The 18,227-nt window shown below is 42.2% G+C and overlaps 2 protein-coding genes and 1 pseudogene across 3 annotated transcripts; 2 read left to right on the top strand and 1 right to left on the bottom strand.

Annotated features, from left to right (window-relative positions):
* Positions 1-798: 798 nt before the first annotated feature.
* LOC311344688 (aerolysin-like protein) lies at positions 799-2,504 on the bottom strand (the record flags this gene model as incomplete). The annotated part of the gene is made up of 2 exons (XM_084469046.1): positions 799-1,321; positions 2,022-2,504. 2 exons carry the CDS (start codon positions 2,502-2,504, stop codon positions 842-844), a joined length of 963 nt encoding a protein of 320 aa, XP_084325172.1. The 3' UTR covers positions 799-841.
* Positions 2,505-9,595: 7,091 nt separating this feature from the next.
* On the top strand, positions 9,596-13,316 carry LOC311345289 (annotated as a pseudogene). The gene is made up of 3 exons: positions 9,596-12,075; positions 12,445-12,562; positions 12,764-13,316. The product of its transcript is annotated as an uncharacterized misc_RNA (transcript).
* A 976-nt stretch (positions 13,317-14,292) lies between these two features.
* LOC311345559 (uncharacterized protein) lies at positions 14,293-17,977 on the top strand. Its single transcript, XM_084469979.1, has 3 exons — positions 14,293-16,848; positions 17,224-17,341; positions 17,543-17,977. Exons 1-3 carry the CDS (start codon positions 14,355-14,357, stop codon positions 17,778-17,780), a joined length of 2,850 nt encoding a protein of 949 aa, XP_084326105.1. The 5' UTR covers positions 14,293-14,354; the 3' UTR covers positions 17,781-17,977.
* The last annotated feature ends 250 nt before the right edge of the window (positions 17,978-18,227 follow it).

The raw sequence follows: 18,227 nt of genomic DNA, 5'->3' as shown, positions 1-18,227 counted from the left end.
TGGGCAGAAGGGTGAAAACAAAGCAACCTACAAGTGCAACACATTCGTGGGAACATCTACAACAGTGTTGGGAAGAGCTTCCCAAACAATATTAGATTTACATTGTAGGAAGTGTGTTTGGCTGTATGTCTGCAAAAGGTGGCTACTTTGATGAGTCCAAAATGATGATACAAATTGTTTAACAAAATTATTCCACGATTTAGATTCTTCAATCTTCATTCTTGTCTACAAATTTTTATTTATTTATTTACTCATGTATTCTTTGTTAATACCGTACTGATAACGTCAATATTGAAGATATCACTTGACTTACAGGTTACACAATACATACCCCCAAGTGGACAAAGATTAAAGAACATATTGCAAATATTAAATATTAAAATCTCCCCTTCCTCGTTGAACACTTACTGTGAACTCTTTACGTGTTTTGGGGACAGAGGTCACCCTAGGTTAGAGAACCAACATATTTTGTCCTATAAAGGTGTGCCTTCGGCTGTATTGCTGTTTTTCTGTTAGCAATATACTGAATCTTTGGAACAATTGTGTAATGAATTATCTTTGGCACTATTTAGAGCATTAGCTGTCCCACATTTGTGTACTGAAGCCATTTAGCATAAACCTCAACCTCATCATTTACTAAACTGAAACATTAAATAAATGGGATCAGCTAGACTGACTCATTTTGTTTTACAAGCTCTAAGGATGGACATGGAAACACAAGCAGGTTTATGATGAGGATTTATTTATCTGTGACAGTCATTCACAGTCATTCACATGACTCTGCATTAGCAATCAAACCAATGTTATGCAATCAATATTAAAACTGTGCACAGTAAGATGTTCATGCATCTTCTTTGACATTCATAACTTTATCAGACTCAGTGGTTTTTACCACCACTGCAGTGTAAGCCACACCGTTGTAGTTGCCGGTGGATGGGAAGACCAGCTCGCTGCCATTCATGCATGTGATTTTCACTGTGGCCGAGTAGGCGAGGTCGATGACTGCTCGTCCCACTGACAACTCAACGCTCACGGTCTTTCCTGCCGGGACCTTCACATTGACCTCATCTGATTCTGTTATGGTCTCTGAGGAGGTCATTGAGGAGGACTGCTCCGATCCCACGGTCAAGCTAAACCCACCAGTCACCTCCACCAGATCCGGGATCCCTGCTTTAACAGACATGCTGACGGTGGACTCAATCTTATTGGTGGTGCTCCAGGTGGTAGACTTGGTCACAGCTCTGCTGTATGCAAGTTTCTGCTCTTGAGCCGCAGTAGTGCCGTTGTGATAAGACACCGATTTGATATATTCTTTGTTTACCTACATACCCCACACACAGACACAGAAAAACACAAAAAGATGCATATTGTTCAGGCAACACATAATATATTATGTGTTATATTATATTGTTCAGGCAACACACAAAATAACTTAATAACCAGTACAGAAAATATCAACTTATTTATTTATTCTAACATTTAGACTTTAACACTTTATTAATCCCCAGGGGGAGAAATTCAAAATATTTAAGTGCTGACACTATTCTATTGACGTAATGTAATTAAACAAAAGACATTACTGTCAACTCCATATCAAATTATAATGTTTATAGGTGGACAGGACTCATTAAGTTGTCCTTTATGGAACGCAAAGTGGGCCAACAAGCATTTGATCAGAACAAATCTTTCTTATTTCTTCTTAAAAAAACACCTTGTGACAACTGCTGATATAAAAAGGGCTTTATAAAATACATTTGATTGATTAATATACAAGAGTAATCTGCCCTATGATATATAGGTATAACACATGCCTTTGTTAGTGATAGGAAAGAGGAAAAAATATGTGCCAATTTCTGTCCTGGACACAACCTACTACAAAAACAGGTTCTATTCATGCATGAAAATGATCCCATTTCAATTGCTTTTCGGAGTTAATAAAGAAACACTTGTTCATTGAAATGTATTGGCCCACTTAGCCTGCCATATTCTGACTCAGGTCTTCCACACTTAGCAGCACTCACCTGGGGTGTGTACATGGCCAGGCTGGGATAGGTCATGTCGGTTAGCACAGACGACTTGATGGCATTGATGAAGAGGAATCCCATATTGTCGATGTCTGAGCCAGAGTTCCCCACCAACCCCAGGCAGACTCCAGACCCCACATCGATAGAGTACTCTGTCTTCAGTGGCCAGCCATTCATGTGCTCGAAGAACGTGCGTCCAGAACTCGTCCAGAACCTGATGCCACCCAGACGTGACCCGGCACCGTTCCCCCACAGGGACAGCTTGGTGATGCGCTCGCCAAGTTGGAAGGTAAACTCACTGAAAGTGTTTGAATTTCCAAAGGTCTGCACACGCCCGTCGGTCAGTTCTGCCCGCACAGCTTTGATCTGCCAGCCGCCCACTGCCACGCCAATCTTCTTGAGGGTGGCACCATTGTCACGGCCAGTGAAATCAAATGAACTGCCTCTCCTTCCACCGATGGTATGCAGTGTAGTCGCCATGTTTGATAACCTGAAACAGAAATGTTCATCAATATATTCATGCATCCTCCAAATGCTTGACAAAAGATGCAGACATTTAGAGCTGTAAAAGGAAATCAAAGAACAAGATCCAAGGGAGAAAGCTTATGGACAACCAAAGCTAGCGGTGTCTATAAATAAAATAATAATATAATATATATGTATATATAAAATAATACAAATATTAAAGGGGTTGGCGTCAGCGCCATGGCATTTTATATGCTTCCGTAAAAAACAAACACATAGCATGAATATTACCATACATTCATAAACATTACCAGGCCTTTGAATAATGCACGCACACACACACACACACACACACACACACACACACACACACACACACACACACACACACACACACACACACACACACACACACACACACACACAGTGGCGGAGTGGTAATCGGGAGAGTCGGGAGAATTCCCAGTGTGCCGTTAACGTTTCGGGGCGGCCGGGCTGATTACTACGGGATAACAATATTGCGTTTATTAAAGTTCCTTGCTGCGCCGTCCGGTCCGCAGCCTCTCACTCACAGTCTGAGTCCCACATACAAACACACACAAGGACTCACAAACTGTTAACGTCACAACCAAGTCTATACTAGCAGAGGGGAGTAAATGAGCGGCCCCTCCCCAAGTGGCACAGCCCAGATGTGGCCCCTCCCCAAGTAGTACAGCCCAGGTGGGCCTGGGTTGGCCCTGTGAAATCAAAATCATGTTTTTTAACTTACGGTCTTGATGCCCTGGCATGTGGCCTCAAAAAAATTGCCCCGCTGCAGGCCAAGTGGCCTTGCCCCTAAAATAACGAAATTCGCGGCCTGCTAGAGGGTACAATATAACTTATGGGGATTAGCAACGCGTGGGTTGATTCCGGTCATGCGCAATGTGTGCACTCACTGAGGTAGGTAGACAGACAGGTAGGTAGACAGACAGGTAGGCCATCCAGTTTTATTTTTGCTCTAAAAATAATTCCAGCGGTCTGGACCTCTGTGACCTCAGAGCTGGCTACAGGTGTGTATACGCATATGAAGCAGAACTTACTTATATTACAAGCTAGCGAGCGTGACTGTTCCACTTTAAGAGGTACGATTTAAGAGCTGTTATTGTCGTGTAATTGTTTACAAATGCGACAGCCGTCTATCATCTATTAATGAGATGCACTCTGAAAATCAGTTTGGAGTTGACCACACCTGCTGTTCATTCAGAACTATTTTGTTTCAAACTGCAACTATTTTCATTTTCACTATTTTCTATTTTCATTACAGATTATTCTGCTGATTCTTTTCTCCATTAATTGATTGTTTAGTTCGTAGAAATTCAGAAACTAGTGAGAATTGCCGTCACGATTACCCCGAGATCAAAATCCCATTGATCCTGGTTAGACCTCCCTGGATCCTTACCTGTCCTGGTGGCTCCGCTCTGGTCTTTCTTCCCTGTCCAGGAGCTGATGGAATCGTCAGTACGGATCTGACCTCCCTGTAGAGAGCCCCTTGTGAGTCTTCTCTTATAGCCGACCCTAACCACGCCCCACACCGCACTGCAGTGATGACGCTAGAGAAGTTTGTTGAGATAAGTTGAGGCAAGATAAGGCAAGTTGTTTGCCCAGTTAATGTGCCCTCTGTTTTGGCACCGCAAAGGTGGAACAAGCTCCTTGCAGGGTTTGTACATTTTGAAAAAAACTGGAAAAGTTATGGAGTTATGGAAAAGTATATGATGTGGACTATGCTGTAAAACAATTTACATTTCTAATATGGGAGAGGCAGCGCTGACTAGCCATGCAAAAGGCGCTAAAGCACCAGGCTGTTGTGGCTGTGTGTGAAGGCTCGAGCACCATCACCAGCTTTTTCTCACCCCCAACCTCGACCAACGTTGTGCCCACTTCAAGCTCCACTAGTTCCTCCATCACGAGGCCCAGTCCAAGACAAGGCACTATCTCCAACGGTACCAGAGAAGAATCTTTAAAGGCCGAGGAATTGTGGGCATTAAAAGTTGCGAACTCACACTTTTCTTTTAAATCGTGTGAGGATGTTAGCAAACTCTTCAGTGTAATGTTTCCGGACAGTCAGCTGGCAGCCAGCTGGCTAGTTATGTCACTCTGAGAGATGCGCATGAACAGATTTTGTAGTGACACAGCTTATAACCTATTTGTGAAAGCAAAACACCAAGCTCATTGATTTAACGAGGCAGGGTTATTTGAAATAATTAATTAAGTTATCTTGTTTGAGAGGTCATTCCTCCTCCTGAGTGTACTTCCTATTTATGTCTAGTGTACCCCTACTGTCCCCCCCTCCCCATATTGATATGAAGGATTGTTGCCATGTCTCAGTGGTGGTAGTGTCATATCTATGAAAGCGGGCATTCAAATATACTACATTGATCAATTAGGAGGCCGAAGCCCTAAAGGAAGTGATGCAATAGGTGACTGAGTCAGGCCCGGTTCTACGGGGGTGCATAAGCATGCATTGCACCTCCCAAAAAATTGTTTGCACCCTCAATTGAAAAAAGGAGGGAGGGATTTTTTTTTTTTTTATAAATATGATTAAAAAAAAAAATACTTGCTCACAAAACAAATTGTAATCAAACTTGTGACAATTTCCATTAAATACCGTTGTTTGCTGCATTTATTTTGTTCACTAAACCGATAAGAACGTTATTATTATTGTGACAGGTGCGCGTGAACTGCGCCCCGTCCGGCGGCGCGCACGTCAGTGACATTGAACTTCTTCGGCAGCAACAATTAGGCATTTACAATGGATATCCGAAAATGGCTCAAAAAGAACACCGCAGAAGAATCCAATACATGAGACAGTATAACCGTTGTGAACGCTAGCACTAGCAACGCTAGCTCAATCCTGCCCGACTCGCTGCCTTTGCCGGCGCCGCTCTCACTCCCGGACAAGCAACCATTATTAATTCATTCTCATATCCAAAGCTTGGATATCAATAAGCCTCCACATCACAAGACATGATGTGATACCATCTTTTAAGCACAGTAAATGTTTTTGTCCCAACATGTCAGTAGAACTACCCAGAAGTGCTTGTCAATCTACTGGTAGAAAGGCCTAGTGTAAAAAGCGAAGTCTGAACTGAAGCTGGGTAGCTGGGTTTACTATAGTAGGCCTACTGGTGCACCCCCTGTAATCTCAGACGCACCCCAAGGCATTCTGTTCTGGAACCGGGCCTGGACTGAGTCGAGGACAGTAACAAGTAAGCTATACACCTGGGGTCTCTTTATATCAAAGAGGGTCTCAAAGGACGCATACGATTATCAACTTAGCGGCTACACCCCTACAGGAAAGGCTCACACAGCATCATCAAATGCTCCATTGAAAATTTGTTGACAAGAGATAGAAACGTATCCAGATTAAACCATCAACCAGGGTGCATCTTGAAAGTACTCATCTTGGAAGAAAATTGTGGGTCTCTGGAAAAAAGCCAGCCCTAACCCTAACCCATTTGGGACAACATTTTTTCTGTAAGGGCTATAACTCCAAATCTCAGATATGTCGTTCTCGGGACCCAAGGAAATGTGTGTATACATTTTCACATCTCTAGCTATCTCGAAAAGGCGGGAAAAGGGGCATGACCTTCAACAGCATGGTTTGTTTCTAGTCCCGATTTTTTGTGGGATGGAGGTGTACATTTGTGCCTTAAGGTGTGTAGACACAGCAGGCCTGTGGACAAGTTTTTGAAGTCTGGGGTCAAAAGGTCAAAAGGAGCCAGCACCTTATGAGATAACAAAAAGTTAATTTGCATTTCTCTCATATATTTTTGTCATTCTTAAAGAGAAGCCTTATTCTCAGATATGCATGTTGGATGGCAAGGGTGTAGGTCTGGGAAGAACTTCAGGGCAAAATCTTGCAACCGAGCCGCTGGGTGAGGTGCAACGAGATGGAGCACTTGCTGAGTCATTTCTTGTACGGCTGGAGCCCCCAAGTTGATAATCATATGTGTCCTTTGAGACCCCCTTTGATATAAAAGTGACCCCAGGTCTATAGCTTACTTGTTACTGTCATTGACTCTAGTCACCTATTGCATCACTTCCTTTATGGCTTCGGCCTCCTAATTGATCATTGTAGTATATTTGAATGCCCACTTTCATAGATATAACACCACTGAGATGTGGCAACAATTCTCTATATCCATATGGGGAGGGGGGGGTGCTTGTGGACAGTAGGGGTACACTAGACATGAATAGGAAGCTTGCAATGAGCATTTCAATCACCAGAGATAGTCAATACACACTCAGGGGGAGGAATGATCTCTCACACATGATAACTTATAATGAATTATTTCAAATAACCCTGCCTCGTTAAATCAATGAACTTGATGGTTTGCTTTCACAAATAGGTTATAGGCTGTGTCACTACCTAATATGTCCGTGAGCATCTCTCAGAGTGACGTAACTAGCCACCAGACAGTGATTAAAGAAAAACTCTGATGATGATGTTGATTATAAAAGTAACTTAACTTAAATTAATTGGAGGAGGTTTTGAGGAGTGTCTAGGTGCTGGGACCAGTGGGGGTGTCGGTGAGAACACAGCGTTGTCCAGTCAGAGCTCCAAAGTTTATATGTTTATTTTCCAAAGGTGCGAGCAGGACTGTATGGATGTGTGTAGGTAGGTAGGTAGGATGCGTGTGTGGTTAGGTAGGTAGTTAGGTAGGTAGGTAGGATGTGGAGGTAGGTAGGGTGTGTGGCTAAGGTGTGTGGCTAAGGTGTGTGGTTTCTAGGAAGCAAACAAAAAGTACAACAATGAGCTCCACAATTCATTGCCACATTCAGTTAAATAATAAATAATTTCACAAACCTTATACGATTACAGAACAAAAGTCAGTGACCACAAAACAAACTCACATTGCTCAGGTGGGGCGTGAACTGACACGAAAAACTGGATTCTTTTTTTTTAATCTGTAGCCTATGCCTTCCTGTATTGATAATAACGAGCATACACCTCCATCTCACTAAACAACCACACACAATGCAATCTAGACTCTTGTATTGCATTGTTAGATGAAAATGTTAGTCTGCCCTATCCGGCACGATAGTGCCAAAATGATGATTGCAGCGGAACTTAACAAACTTTCTCAGATAATATAAGTGTAGTGGGCGTGGCAAGAGGAAATACAAAAGGTTGATGATTCAGTACCAGTGGTTAAAAATAATAAAATAATAAACAAAAGTATGAGGAGGAACACCTTGCGATGGGCTTCACGGTGGCGACTGTAGGGACAGAGGAAAGACCAATGTGTGGCCTTTGCCTTGAACCGCTAGCAGCGGAGAGCATGAGACCCAACAAAAACCCCAAATAAGTAAGTAACGCCACGAGCAGTTGAACTGACTAACAGAACATCATATACAATCACTGAATGACAATAAAGACATCCATTTTTAATGAATGACCTACATTATGTATGGTGAAACCCATAACAAGAGACATGTTGAATGTAGTAAATGTAATACAGTATCAAAACAAGTAAAAAGTGTGCGAGCCATGCCAATCAAAATTAATTTGAAAAGCCTTTTCTGAAAGTGCCTGCTTACCCTGTTTTAAACACAAATTGAATTGGTCAAATATATATGTATGATTATGGAGCACACATTGGTCAGCTTTTTCTCTCCCCGACCACGTTGTGCCCACTTCAAGCTCCACTAGTTCCTCCATCATGAGGCCCAGTCCAAGACAAGGCACTATGTTAGCGAACTCTTCAGTGTAATGTTTCCGGATAATCCATAATTCATAATCCCTGTAGTTGGAAGCAAGCTACTGTGACATTTTTTAATTGTAATATTCCCTAGTGATACATTTTTACTGTAATACTCTCACATAGCCATATCCAGTAGCACCAAGCATAGTTTAGAGTTAATTTCCCCTCACAATCGCCAGAGGGCAGCACTGAACACATTTGACAAAGTTACGAAACATTTACACTAGGGGCAGCAACGGACACACAGAGGAAGTGGGAAAACCATAGATGAAAGGGGGCGGGCTTTTAAAGCCACAGAGCACGCCCACCTTTTACCTTCTTATTTAACTCGGACTCCGCCAGTTTAGATTCAGAATCTCTCAGCAGCGTATCCTGGATGCTAAGCTCTGAGACGCTCCGCGCGTGTTATTTACCATTCCTCTCCTTTTGTTTCATAGACGATAGACAATAGACCAATAACCTTAACCAAATAAAGTGAGTTAAAAGCGATCCTGTCTCGGCGGCCTTTCCTGGACCAAAATCCACAACACTACGGCAGCGGCGGACTGATATTACCTGGAGTGCGCTTCTCTGTTTGCCATATGCTGTAGTGAATTGGTTGCTACACCAGAGCAAAGTGAAATTCCGCCACTGCTGAGAAAGTAGTCCCTCAAAATGTAAAGTGATCATTGCGATATGATGATCGTTTCATTTCTAATATTATTCTATCAACACAGACATTTACATCAATAGTCTGGCATTATAATTGGTTTGCTTCAGGTGTACTTTGGAGTGGGTAAAACAGTTTTTATTGGCAGGCTAGCAGTTCCCCTCGACTTGCTCTAGCCTAGCACCAGCGATTTCTGCAACTAGAAGGACTGAATGAAAAGTGTTGAAATCGGTCTCCAATAATAAATAACACACTGGCTCACTTGGAAATGAGATCCGATGTCCAAAATCCCGAACTACCCCTTTGAGCTATTCCACTTGATATGCATTCATGATGTTGAAAAGTATTCATCATTTACCTGATGAAGAGTGTAGTGACTAGGGGTTCAACTCCCAAGAGAAACGTACTGGGTTCAATCCCCAAGGTCCAAAGCGTACCATAGGCACAGAAAAAAATCGGATACCTGAATTAAGTATCTGACTGCAATTTACTCGTGAGTTAAAGCTCAATAAATTAATAGATAATAATTATAATGTTATGTATGAACATATTTATAAAAATGTTTATTGATATTCACTTTTGAACTGTTTTTAAAAAGCTATAGATTCATTAATCATGTATGTGTTTGTAGTGTCTATTGGACTTGTCACCATTCCACTCGACTCCACAATTACTACCAAACGGACCTGGCTGTGATCACTTTGAAGAAGACCATGTCCCTAGTTGGATGTTGGGTTCTACAAAATGTAGCCGTCTTACTTCTTTTTTCCATGCTTTATCTTAATCCTTCACTTTCTTACTTGCTAAAAAACTGCACCATACCTTTCTCTGAGAATAGGTCTAACTCGGCTGGTATTAAGGTTGACTGTTCAGACAGAAAACTCTTATTTGTACCAGATGGCATTCCCAGAGGTGTGACATGGTTGTCCATTTATAGGAATCAAATCCAAGCAATTCACAAGAATGACTTCAGGTATTTGTCAAACCTTACAGTGTTAGACCTAGCCTTGAATGACATTGCTCATATTTAAGACCAATCTTTTATCGATTTGCTAGAGCTAAGGGAACTTGACATAAGTAATAACCAACTGACCAAACTCTCTAACAACCTCTTTGAAGAACTGTGGAAGCTCACAGTGCTGAACCTCAGATCTAACAGAATCAGATTCATACCCCCCTCTGCGTTTGGGTCAATGTCCAGCTTACATTGGGTGAATTTAGATTACAACCTGTTAACAGAAATGACTGACATTCAGTACATATTACAACTACCACACATTGATTATATAAGTATTGGTGATAACTCCTTCAGCTCTTTTGAGACTAAACGTTTGCCCCTGAACATGTCCTCTAGTCTCAGGGGTTTAAAATTGTTAAAGGTTAACCATAAGGTTAACCATCTTCAGCATCACAACACCTGTCTTTCCCCATCTTGAGAAGATAAGCTTTGATGGCAATTGCGCAAATCCTGTCACGGAGGTGGACATACCTGAGCCTTGTTTCTTCAGGAATGTAACTCATCTTCAATCTTCAACTCCTTGCATCTCTTTCAAAGACATGAGTAAGCTCCTAGAGAGTCTGGTTTCACTGACGCATCTTGAGCTGTCATACACAGAGAAATGGATCAACAGAGGTCTCTTAAAGACAGCCTGCAGCATCCCCTCTCTGAGGTCACTGGACCTCCATTATAACTCTGTTGTCAACATTGACCAGAAGCTGGCCTACTGTTCACTGTTCAATCGCATCTCCAATCTCTCCAGTCATTCAATACAATCAATGAAGCGATTGAGATACTTGCATTTGGCAGATAACTATCTCTCCAGCGTGCCTCTGGTTAACAGTCTCTCATCTCTTGAAATCCTATATCTGTCAGCCAACCACATTGCTGCGGTAGGCTGCTTAGATTTCTTCAATTTAACAAGACTCAAAGAACTATATCTCCAAAACAACAACATTGTTAAACTAGATGAGTGTGTTTTTCAAAATCAAAAGGATCTAAAGGTTTTGGATTTAAGCGATAACATGTTGTTGGAATTAGACAACACTTTTAAGATTGGTCTTAAGAACCTAGAGTTCTTGGATTTGAGTAATAACCGCATTAAGCATTTTGGAACAGGAGAATTTAAAAGTTTGGAATCCCTCAGTTGTTTAAAATTAAATATAATTGAAGACGTACAAAGTAAGGGTTTTGAGGGATTGAACAGTCCTAGTCTGTCTTTGCCACTGCAGATGGACAATATTTTAAGCGGACTGCAGTTGTTAAGAAATCTCACTGTATATCTGAATATCCCAGAAGGCTACAAAGGGGTTGATCTAAACTATTACCAAAACTTGATGGATTTACCTTCTTTGAGGAATCTGAACATAATATGTAGAGGTATTCATTGTTCAAAGCCTTTTCATGTTCCAATACATTTTCTTAAAGATATGAAGAATCTAGAGCACCTTACAGCTGAGAATTTCCATCTTGTTGAGGTAGATGTAAACACGTTTATATCCACACCTCACCTGAAGAGTCTCGCCATAAGAGAAACTGGCCTTTCAGACCTAAATGCTGAGCTATTTCAGCCAATCTCAAAGCTAGAGGATCTGGATCTCTCCAGGAATAACCTCAAGAATTTACATTTCCTGGCCCAAGCGAACCTGACTAGCCTCAGGTGTTTGAAACTCTGTGAGAACGAGTTAACTGTTATCAATCACAATATCTTCCATTTCCTCCCAGCCCTAACGTATCTAGATCTTTCTGTTAACCCTCTGACCTGTGACTGCTCTAACTCTGGCTTCCTGCTGTGGGCGCTGAGCAGCGATCAAACACAGATCGTTGATGTCGCCCAGTACGTGTGCACGTACCCCCTTAGCGAAAGGGGAACTATGTTCCTGGACATTGACGTGCACTCCTGCTGGATGGACGCCAGCTTCCTCTGCTACATTTCCACCACCAGCCTGGTTCTGCTCACTCTGCTCACTGCCTTCGGCTACCACTTCCTGCACTGGCGTCTGGTCTATGCCTACTACCGCCTCATGGCCTTGCTCTATGATATGAGAGAGAGGAAGAGAAACAAGCCGTATTGCTACGACGCTTTCATCTCCTACAACGTCCAGGATGAAGCCTGGGTCCACAGGGAAATGCTTCCTGCGCTGGAGGACGAGCGAGGCTGGAGACTCTGCCTGCACCACCGAGACTTCCAGCCAGGTAGGGCTGGCTGCCTGCTTTGACCAGATCTTTACACGTACTGTCTGCCTTCTGTTATTTGACAGGCACATGCAAGTCATGCATCAGGTCATCTGACGAATACCAACTTCAAGAGTCAAAACTACAAAATTGAGTTAAGAAATGCAAATGAAAAGCAAAGTATAAACATATAATTACCTCCTTAAATTGTTAGACACTAATAAAGTAATTAAGTATTCAAATACAAAAAATGCCAAATGTATCTGGATTCAAATTATTTTCTTTCACTCTGACCAAATACAACGGACGAAATAGCCCATGGTAATTAAAACACTTAATTCAAATACATGCAATTGAAATAATGCCCATATCTGCGTGTGACCTCCATAGGTAGGTCCATCATGGAGAACATTACAGAGGCCATCTATGGCAGTAGGAAGACCATCTGTGTGATCAGCAGACACTACCTGGAGAGCGAGTGGTGCTCCAGGGAGATCCAGATGGCCAGGTGAGACCAGCAACTGTACCGTCTATCTTTGGTTCAGTTCAGATGTTCTCACTCTCTCTGGGCCCAGCGTCCATGAGGGCTTTATCTCTTCACTTTCTAATCCTAGCTATAGCTTTCCCTTCACGTGATGACTCTCGTCTCTGTCCGAGCAGCTGCTTGGATGCTGTTTAAAGACCTTGTGGTGATGTGTCCCGTCTCCAGCTACCGTCTGCTGGATGAGAAGAAAGATGTGTTGATCCTGCTCTTCCTGGAAGAGCTGCCAGAGAAGCAGCTGTCTCCTTACTACCGCATGAGGAAGCTGGTGAGGAGGAGCACCTACCTGAGCTGGCCCCAGGCCGCCCGCCACCCTGGACTCTTCTGGCAGAACGTCCACAGAGCTCTGGAGAGCGGAGACAGCCACGATGACAACACACACTTCCTGTCTGGGCCGGCCCTATAGCCTGTTGGAGTAACGGTCCGCTCTCACCTGCTGCCATGGAGTGGGAGCGTTTTTTCTTATCGCAGAGTGAATAGATAGGAGGTCAGTGGTGCTCACATTGTATCAGTGGAACCACTGTATCAGTGAGTTCAATATTCAAATATAGCTCTGCTTTGCCTGACTCTTATGAGACAATTTAGATTTTGAACTGCCCCGGGTCATTTCTGACCAATAAGGGCATCTGTTCAATGATTGGTTTGGGGAATTCTCTTGCCTGTCAATCATGTGTTGGAGGGCGTTTTCTTGGGTTGTTTCTTTTCAAAATCATGCTCTCTTCTGCCCTCTCTTTCTCTCCCTTTAAACTCTCAAATCTGACCGACAACACCTTTAAATATAGTTTTATTAATATTTGTAATAAATCGATATTTTGTAATTTGTAGTTTATCCACAATGTGCTGGTATGAAATACATTATATCTGCCTATTTTTTCATTATAAAGAAAATAATAGTTTATTGTTATCTTTATAGTATAAAGTTGAAATTGAATTTCTCTTGTAATTTGTCAGAAATGCAGCACTACTTAAAAGGACATTGTTGATGAGAATGTTTTCCATTGCATATTTTAGATTCTATCAGTTTATTTTTATTTTGTGTTAATTTGTATTATTTGTATTTGTTTTATAAAATACCATTGTTGCTTACTTATTTTTATTTTCTGTTTATGAAGATCATATTGTTACTATGTGCTGCCAGGCATTATTGCAAAAGTGCACCTGTTCTCACTGCTCAGTCAACGTTGGTGAAATTATAACGTCTATCAGTAGCACACAGTCAGTCACCCTTCCCCAGTGAAGTGAAACCACACCTGAAACCTCATGCAAAAAATCATGAGATCCTGTTGAGTTGATCAGTGTTAGCAGAAGAGGACGCTGTGGGGAAACTGTGAGTACTAAAATTAAAATATACTTAAGCTATTCCACTTGATATGCATTTATTATGTTGAAAAGGTATTCATCATTTACCAGATGAAGAGTGTAGTGACTAGGGGTTCAACTCCCAAGCGAAACGTACTGGGTTCAATCCCCAAGGTCCAACACGTACCATAGGCACAGAAAAAAATCGGATACCTGAATTAAGTATCTGACTGCAATTTACTCTGAGTTAAAGCTCAATGAATGAATAGATAATAATTATAATGTTATGTATGAACATATTTATAAAAATGTTCATTGATATTCACTTTTGAACTGTTTTTAAAAAGCTTTAGATTCATTAATCATGTATGTGTTTAGTGTCTATTGGACTTGTCACCATTCCACTCGACTCCACAATTACTACCAAACGGACCTGGCTGTGATCACTTTGAAGAAGACCATGTCCCTAGTTGGATGTTGGGTTCTACAAAATGTAGCCGTCTCACTTCTTTTTTCCATGCTTTATCTTAATCCTTCACTTTCTTACTTGGTAAAAAACTGCACCATACCTTTCTCTGAGAATAGGTCTAACTCGGCTGGTATTAAGGTTGACTGTTCAAACAGAAAACTCTTATTTGTACCAGATGGCATTCCCAGAGGTGTGACACGGTTATACATTATTGGGAATCAAATCCAAGCAATTCACAAGAATGACTTCAGGTATTTGTCAAACCTTACAGTGTTAGACCTATCCTTGAATGACATTGCTCATATTGAAGACAGATCTTTTATTGATTTGCTAGAGCTAAGGGAACTTTACATAAGTAATAACCAACTGACCAAACTCTCAAACAACCTCTTTGAAGGCCTGTGGAAGCTCACAGTGCTGAACCTCAGCTATAACAGAATCAGATTCATCCTCCCCTCCACTTTCGGGTCAATGTCCAGCTTACATTGGGTGTATTTAGATTACAACCTGCTAACAGAAATGACTGACATTCAGTACATATTACAACTACCACACATTGATTATATAAGTATTGGTGATAACTCCTTCAGCTCTTTTGAGACTAAACGTTTGCCCCTGAACATGTCCTCTAGTCTCAGGGGTTTAAAATTGTCTTCAACAAGATTAACCATCTTCAGCATCACAACACCTGTCTTTCCCCATCTTGAGAAGATAAGCTTTGATGGCAATTGCGCAAATCCTGTCACGGAGGTGGACATACCTGAGCCTCGTTTCTTCAGGAATGTAACTCATCTTCAATCTTCAACTCCTTGCATCTCTTTCAAAGACATGAGTAAGCTCCTAGAGAGTCTGGTTTCACTGACGCATCTTGAGCTGTCATACACAGAGAAATGGATCAACAGAGGTCTCTTAAAGACAGCCTGCAGCATCCCCTCTCTGAGGTCACTGGACCTCCATTATAACTCTGTTGTCAACATTGACCAGAAGCTGGCCTACTGTTCACAGTTAACCATGTTGGACCTATCCTCCAATCGCATCTCCAATCTCTCCAGTCATTCAATACAATCAATGAAGCGATTGAGATACTTGCATTTGGCAGATAACTATCTCTCCAGCGTGCCTCTGGTTAACAGTCTCTCATCTCTTGAAATCCTATATCTGTCAGCCAACCACATTGCTGCGGTAGGCTGCTTAGATTTCTTCAATTTAACAAGACTCAAAGAACTATATCTCCAAAACAACAACATTGTTAAACTAGATGAGTGTGTTTTTCAAAATCAAAAGGATCTAAAGGTTTTGGATTTAAGCGATAACATGTTGTTGGAATTAGACAACACTTTTAAGATTGGTCTTAAGAACCTAGAGTTCTTGGATTTGAGTAATAACCGCATTAAGCATTTTGGAACAGGCGAATTTAAAAGTTTGGAATCCCTCAGTTGTTTAAAATTCAATATAATTGAAGACGTACACAGTAAGGGTTTTGAGGGATTGAACAGTCCTAGTCTGTCTTTGCCACTGCAGATGGACAATATTTTAAGCGGACTGCAGTTGTTAAGAAATCTCACTGTATATCTGAATATCCCAGAAGGCTACAAAGGGGTTGATCTAAACTATTACCAAAACTTGATGGATTTACCTTCTTTGAGGAATCTGAACATAATATGTAGAGGTATTCATTGTTCAAAGCCTTTTCATGTTCCAATACATTTTCTTAAAGATATGAAGAATCTAGAGCACCTTACAGCTGAGAATTTCCATCTTGTTGAGGTAGATGTAAACACGTTTATATCCACACCTCACCTGAAGAGTCTCGCCATAAGAGAAAGTGGCCTTTCAGACCTAAATGCTGAGCTATTTCAGCCAATCTCAAAGCTAGAGGATCTGGATCTTTCCAGGAATAACCTCAAGAATTTACATTTCCTGGCCCAAGCGAACCTGACTAGCCTCAGGTGTTTGAAACTCTGTGAGAACGAGTTAACTGTTATCAATCACAATATCTTCCATTTCCTCCCGGCCCTAACGTATCTAGATCTTTCTGTTAACCCTCTGACCTGTGACTGCTCTAACTCTGGCTTCCTGCTGTGGGCGCTGAGCAGCGATCAAACACAGATCGTTGATGTCGCCCAGTACGTGTGCACGTACCCCCTTAGCGAAAGGGGAACTATGTTCCTGGACATTGACGTGCACTCCTGCTGGATGGACGCCAGCTTCCTCTGCTACATTTCCACCACCAGCCTGGTTCTGCTCACTCTGCTCACTGCCTTCGGCTACCACTTCCTGCACTGGCGTCTGGTCTATGCCTACTACCGCCTCATGGCCTTGCTCTATGATATGAGAGAGAGGAAGAGAAACAAGCCGTATTGCTACGACGCTTTCATCTCCTACAACGTCCAGGATGAAGCCTGGGTCCACAGGGAAATGCTTCCTGCGCTGGAGGACGAGCGAGGCTGGAGACTCTGCCTGCACCACCGAGACTTCCAGCCAGGTAGGGCTGGCTGCCTGCTTTGACCAGATCTTTACACGTACTGTCTGCCTTCTGTTATTTGACAGGCACATGCAAGTCATGCATCAGGTCATCTGACGAATACCAACTTCAAGAGTCAAAACTACAAAATTGAGTTAAGAAATGCAAATGAAAAGCAAAGTATAAACATATAATTACCTCCTTTAATTGTTCGACACTAATAAAGTAATTAAGTATTCAAATACAAAAAATACTATGGCCAAATGTATCTGGATTCAAATTATTTTCTTTCACTCTGACCAAATACAACGGACGAAATAGCCCATGGTAATTAAAACACTTAATTCAAATACATGCAATTGAAATAATGCCCATATCTGCGTGTGACCTCCATAGGTAGGTCCATCATGGAGAACATTACAGAGGCCATCTATGGCAGTAGGAAGACCATCTGTGTGATCAGCAGACACTACCTGGAGAGCGAGTGGTGCTCCAGGGAGATCCAGATGGCCAGGTGAGACCAGCAACTGTACCGTCTATCTTTGGTTCAGTTCAGATGTTCTCACTCTCTCTGGGCCCAGCGTCCATGAGGGCTTTATCTCTTCACTTTCTAATCCTAGCTATAGCTTTCCCTTCACGTGATGACTCTCGTCTCTGTCCGAGCAGCTGCTTGGATGCTGTTTAAAGACCTTGTGGTGATGTGTCCCGTCTCCAGCTACCGTCTGCTGGATGAGAAGAAAGATGTGTTGATCCTGCTCTTCCTGGAAGAGCTGCCAGAGAAGCAGCTGTCTCCTTACTACCGCATGAGGAAGCTGGTGAGGAGGAGCACCTACCTGAGCTGGCCCCAGGCCGCCCGCCACCCTGGACTCTTCTGGCAGAACGTCCACAGAGCTCTGGAGAGCGGAGACAGCCACGATGACAACACACACTTCCTGTCTGGGCCGGCCCTATAGCCTGTTGGAGTAACGGTCCGCTCTCACCTGCTGCCATGGAGTTTGACTTGCGTTGACTTTTTTCTTGTCTTAGAGTAAAGTAAGAAAGGAGTTTAGTTGACCTATATATATATATTTGCCCTGTATTGTGTGAGAAACTTTCTTACCTGTTTTCATTAAAGATATAATCAAATGATGCTACCGGGTTGCAGCAGTAAGCTGAAATAGAACAGGATCTGTCACTTGATATGTATGCAGATGTGTGTTTGTTGTTCTCTTAGTCTGGCCCCTCGAACAGGCATAACAATTCCACAACCTTCTTTTAAAATTTGTCAAATTGGACCAAAATAGTAGTTCTTTGAATGGTTGGTCAAGCCTTGGTTACTACGCATATCATTTGTTAACTAGTTAAGTACAACGTTATTTTGAACCTACATCGACAAAAATGGGGAGGCCCAGAAGTGTAAG

The sequence above is a fragment of the Micromesistius poutassou genome, assembly GCF_964030765.1.
Source record: "Micromesistius poutassou genome assembly, chromosome: 6".
In the NCBI taxonomy this organism is placed as follows: Eukaryota; Metazoa; Chordata; class Actinopteri; order Gadiformes; family Gadidae; genus Micromesistius; species Micromesistius poutassou.
Note: the sequence above shows the minus strand (reverse complement) of the source record. Positions and strands in the feature narration are given on the sequence as shown.

Coding starts and splice junctions, on each gene's coding strand:
- LOC311345559 (XM_084469979.1), top strand. CDS start 14,355: ATGTCCCTAGTTGGATGTTGGGTTCTACAAAATGTAGCCGTCTCACTT. Junction 16,849..17,223: donor CCACCGAGACTTCCAGCCAG/GTAGGGCTGGCT, acceptor TGACCTCCATAG/GTAGGTCCATCATGGAGAAC. Junction 17,342..17,542: donor AGGGAGATCCAGATGGCCAG/GTGAGACCAGCA, acceptor TCCCGTCTCCAG/CTACCGTCTGCTGGATGAGA.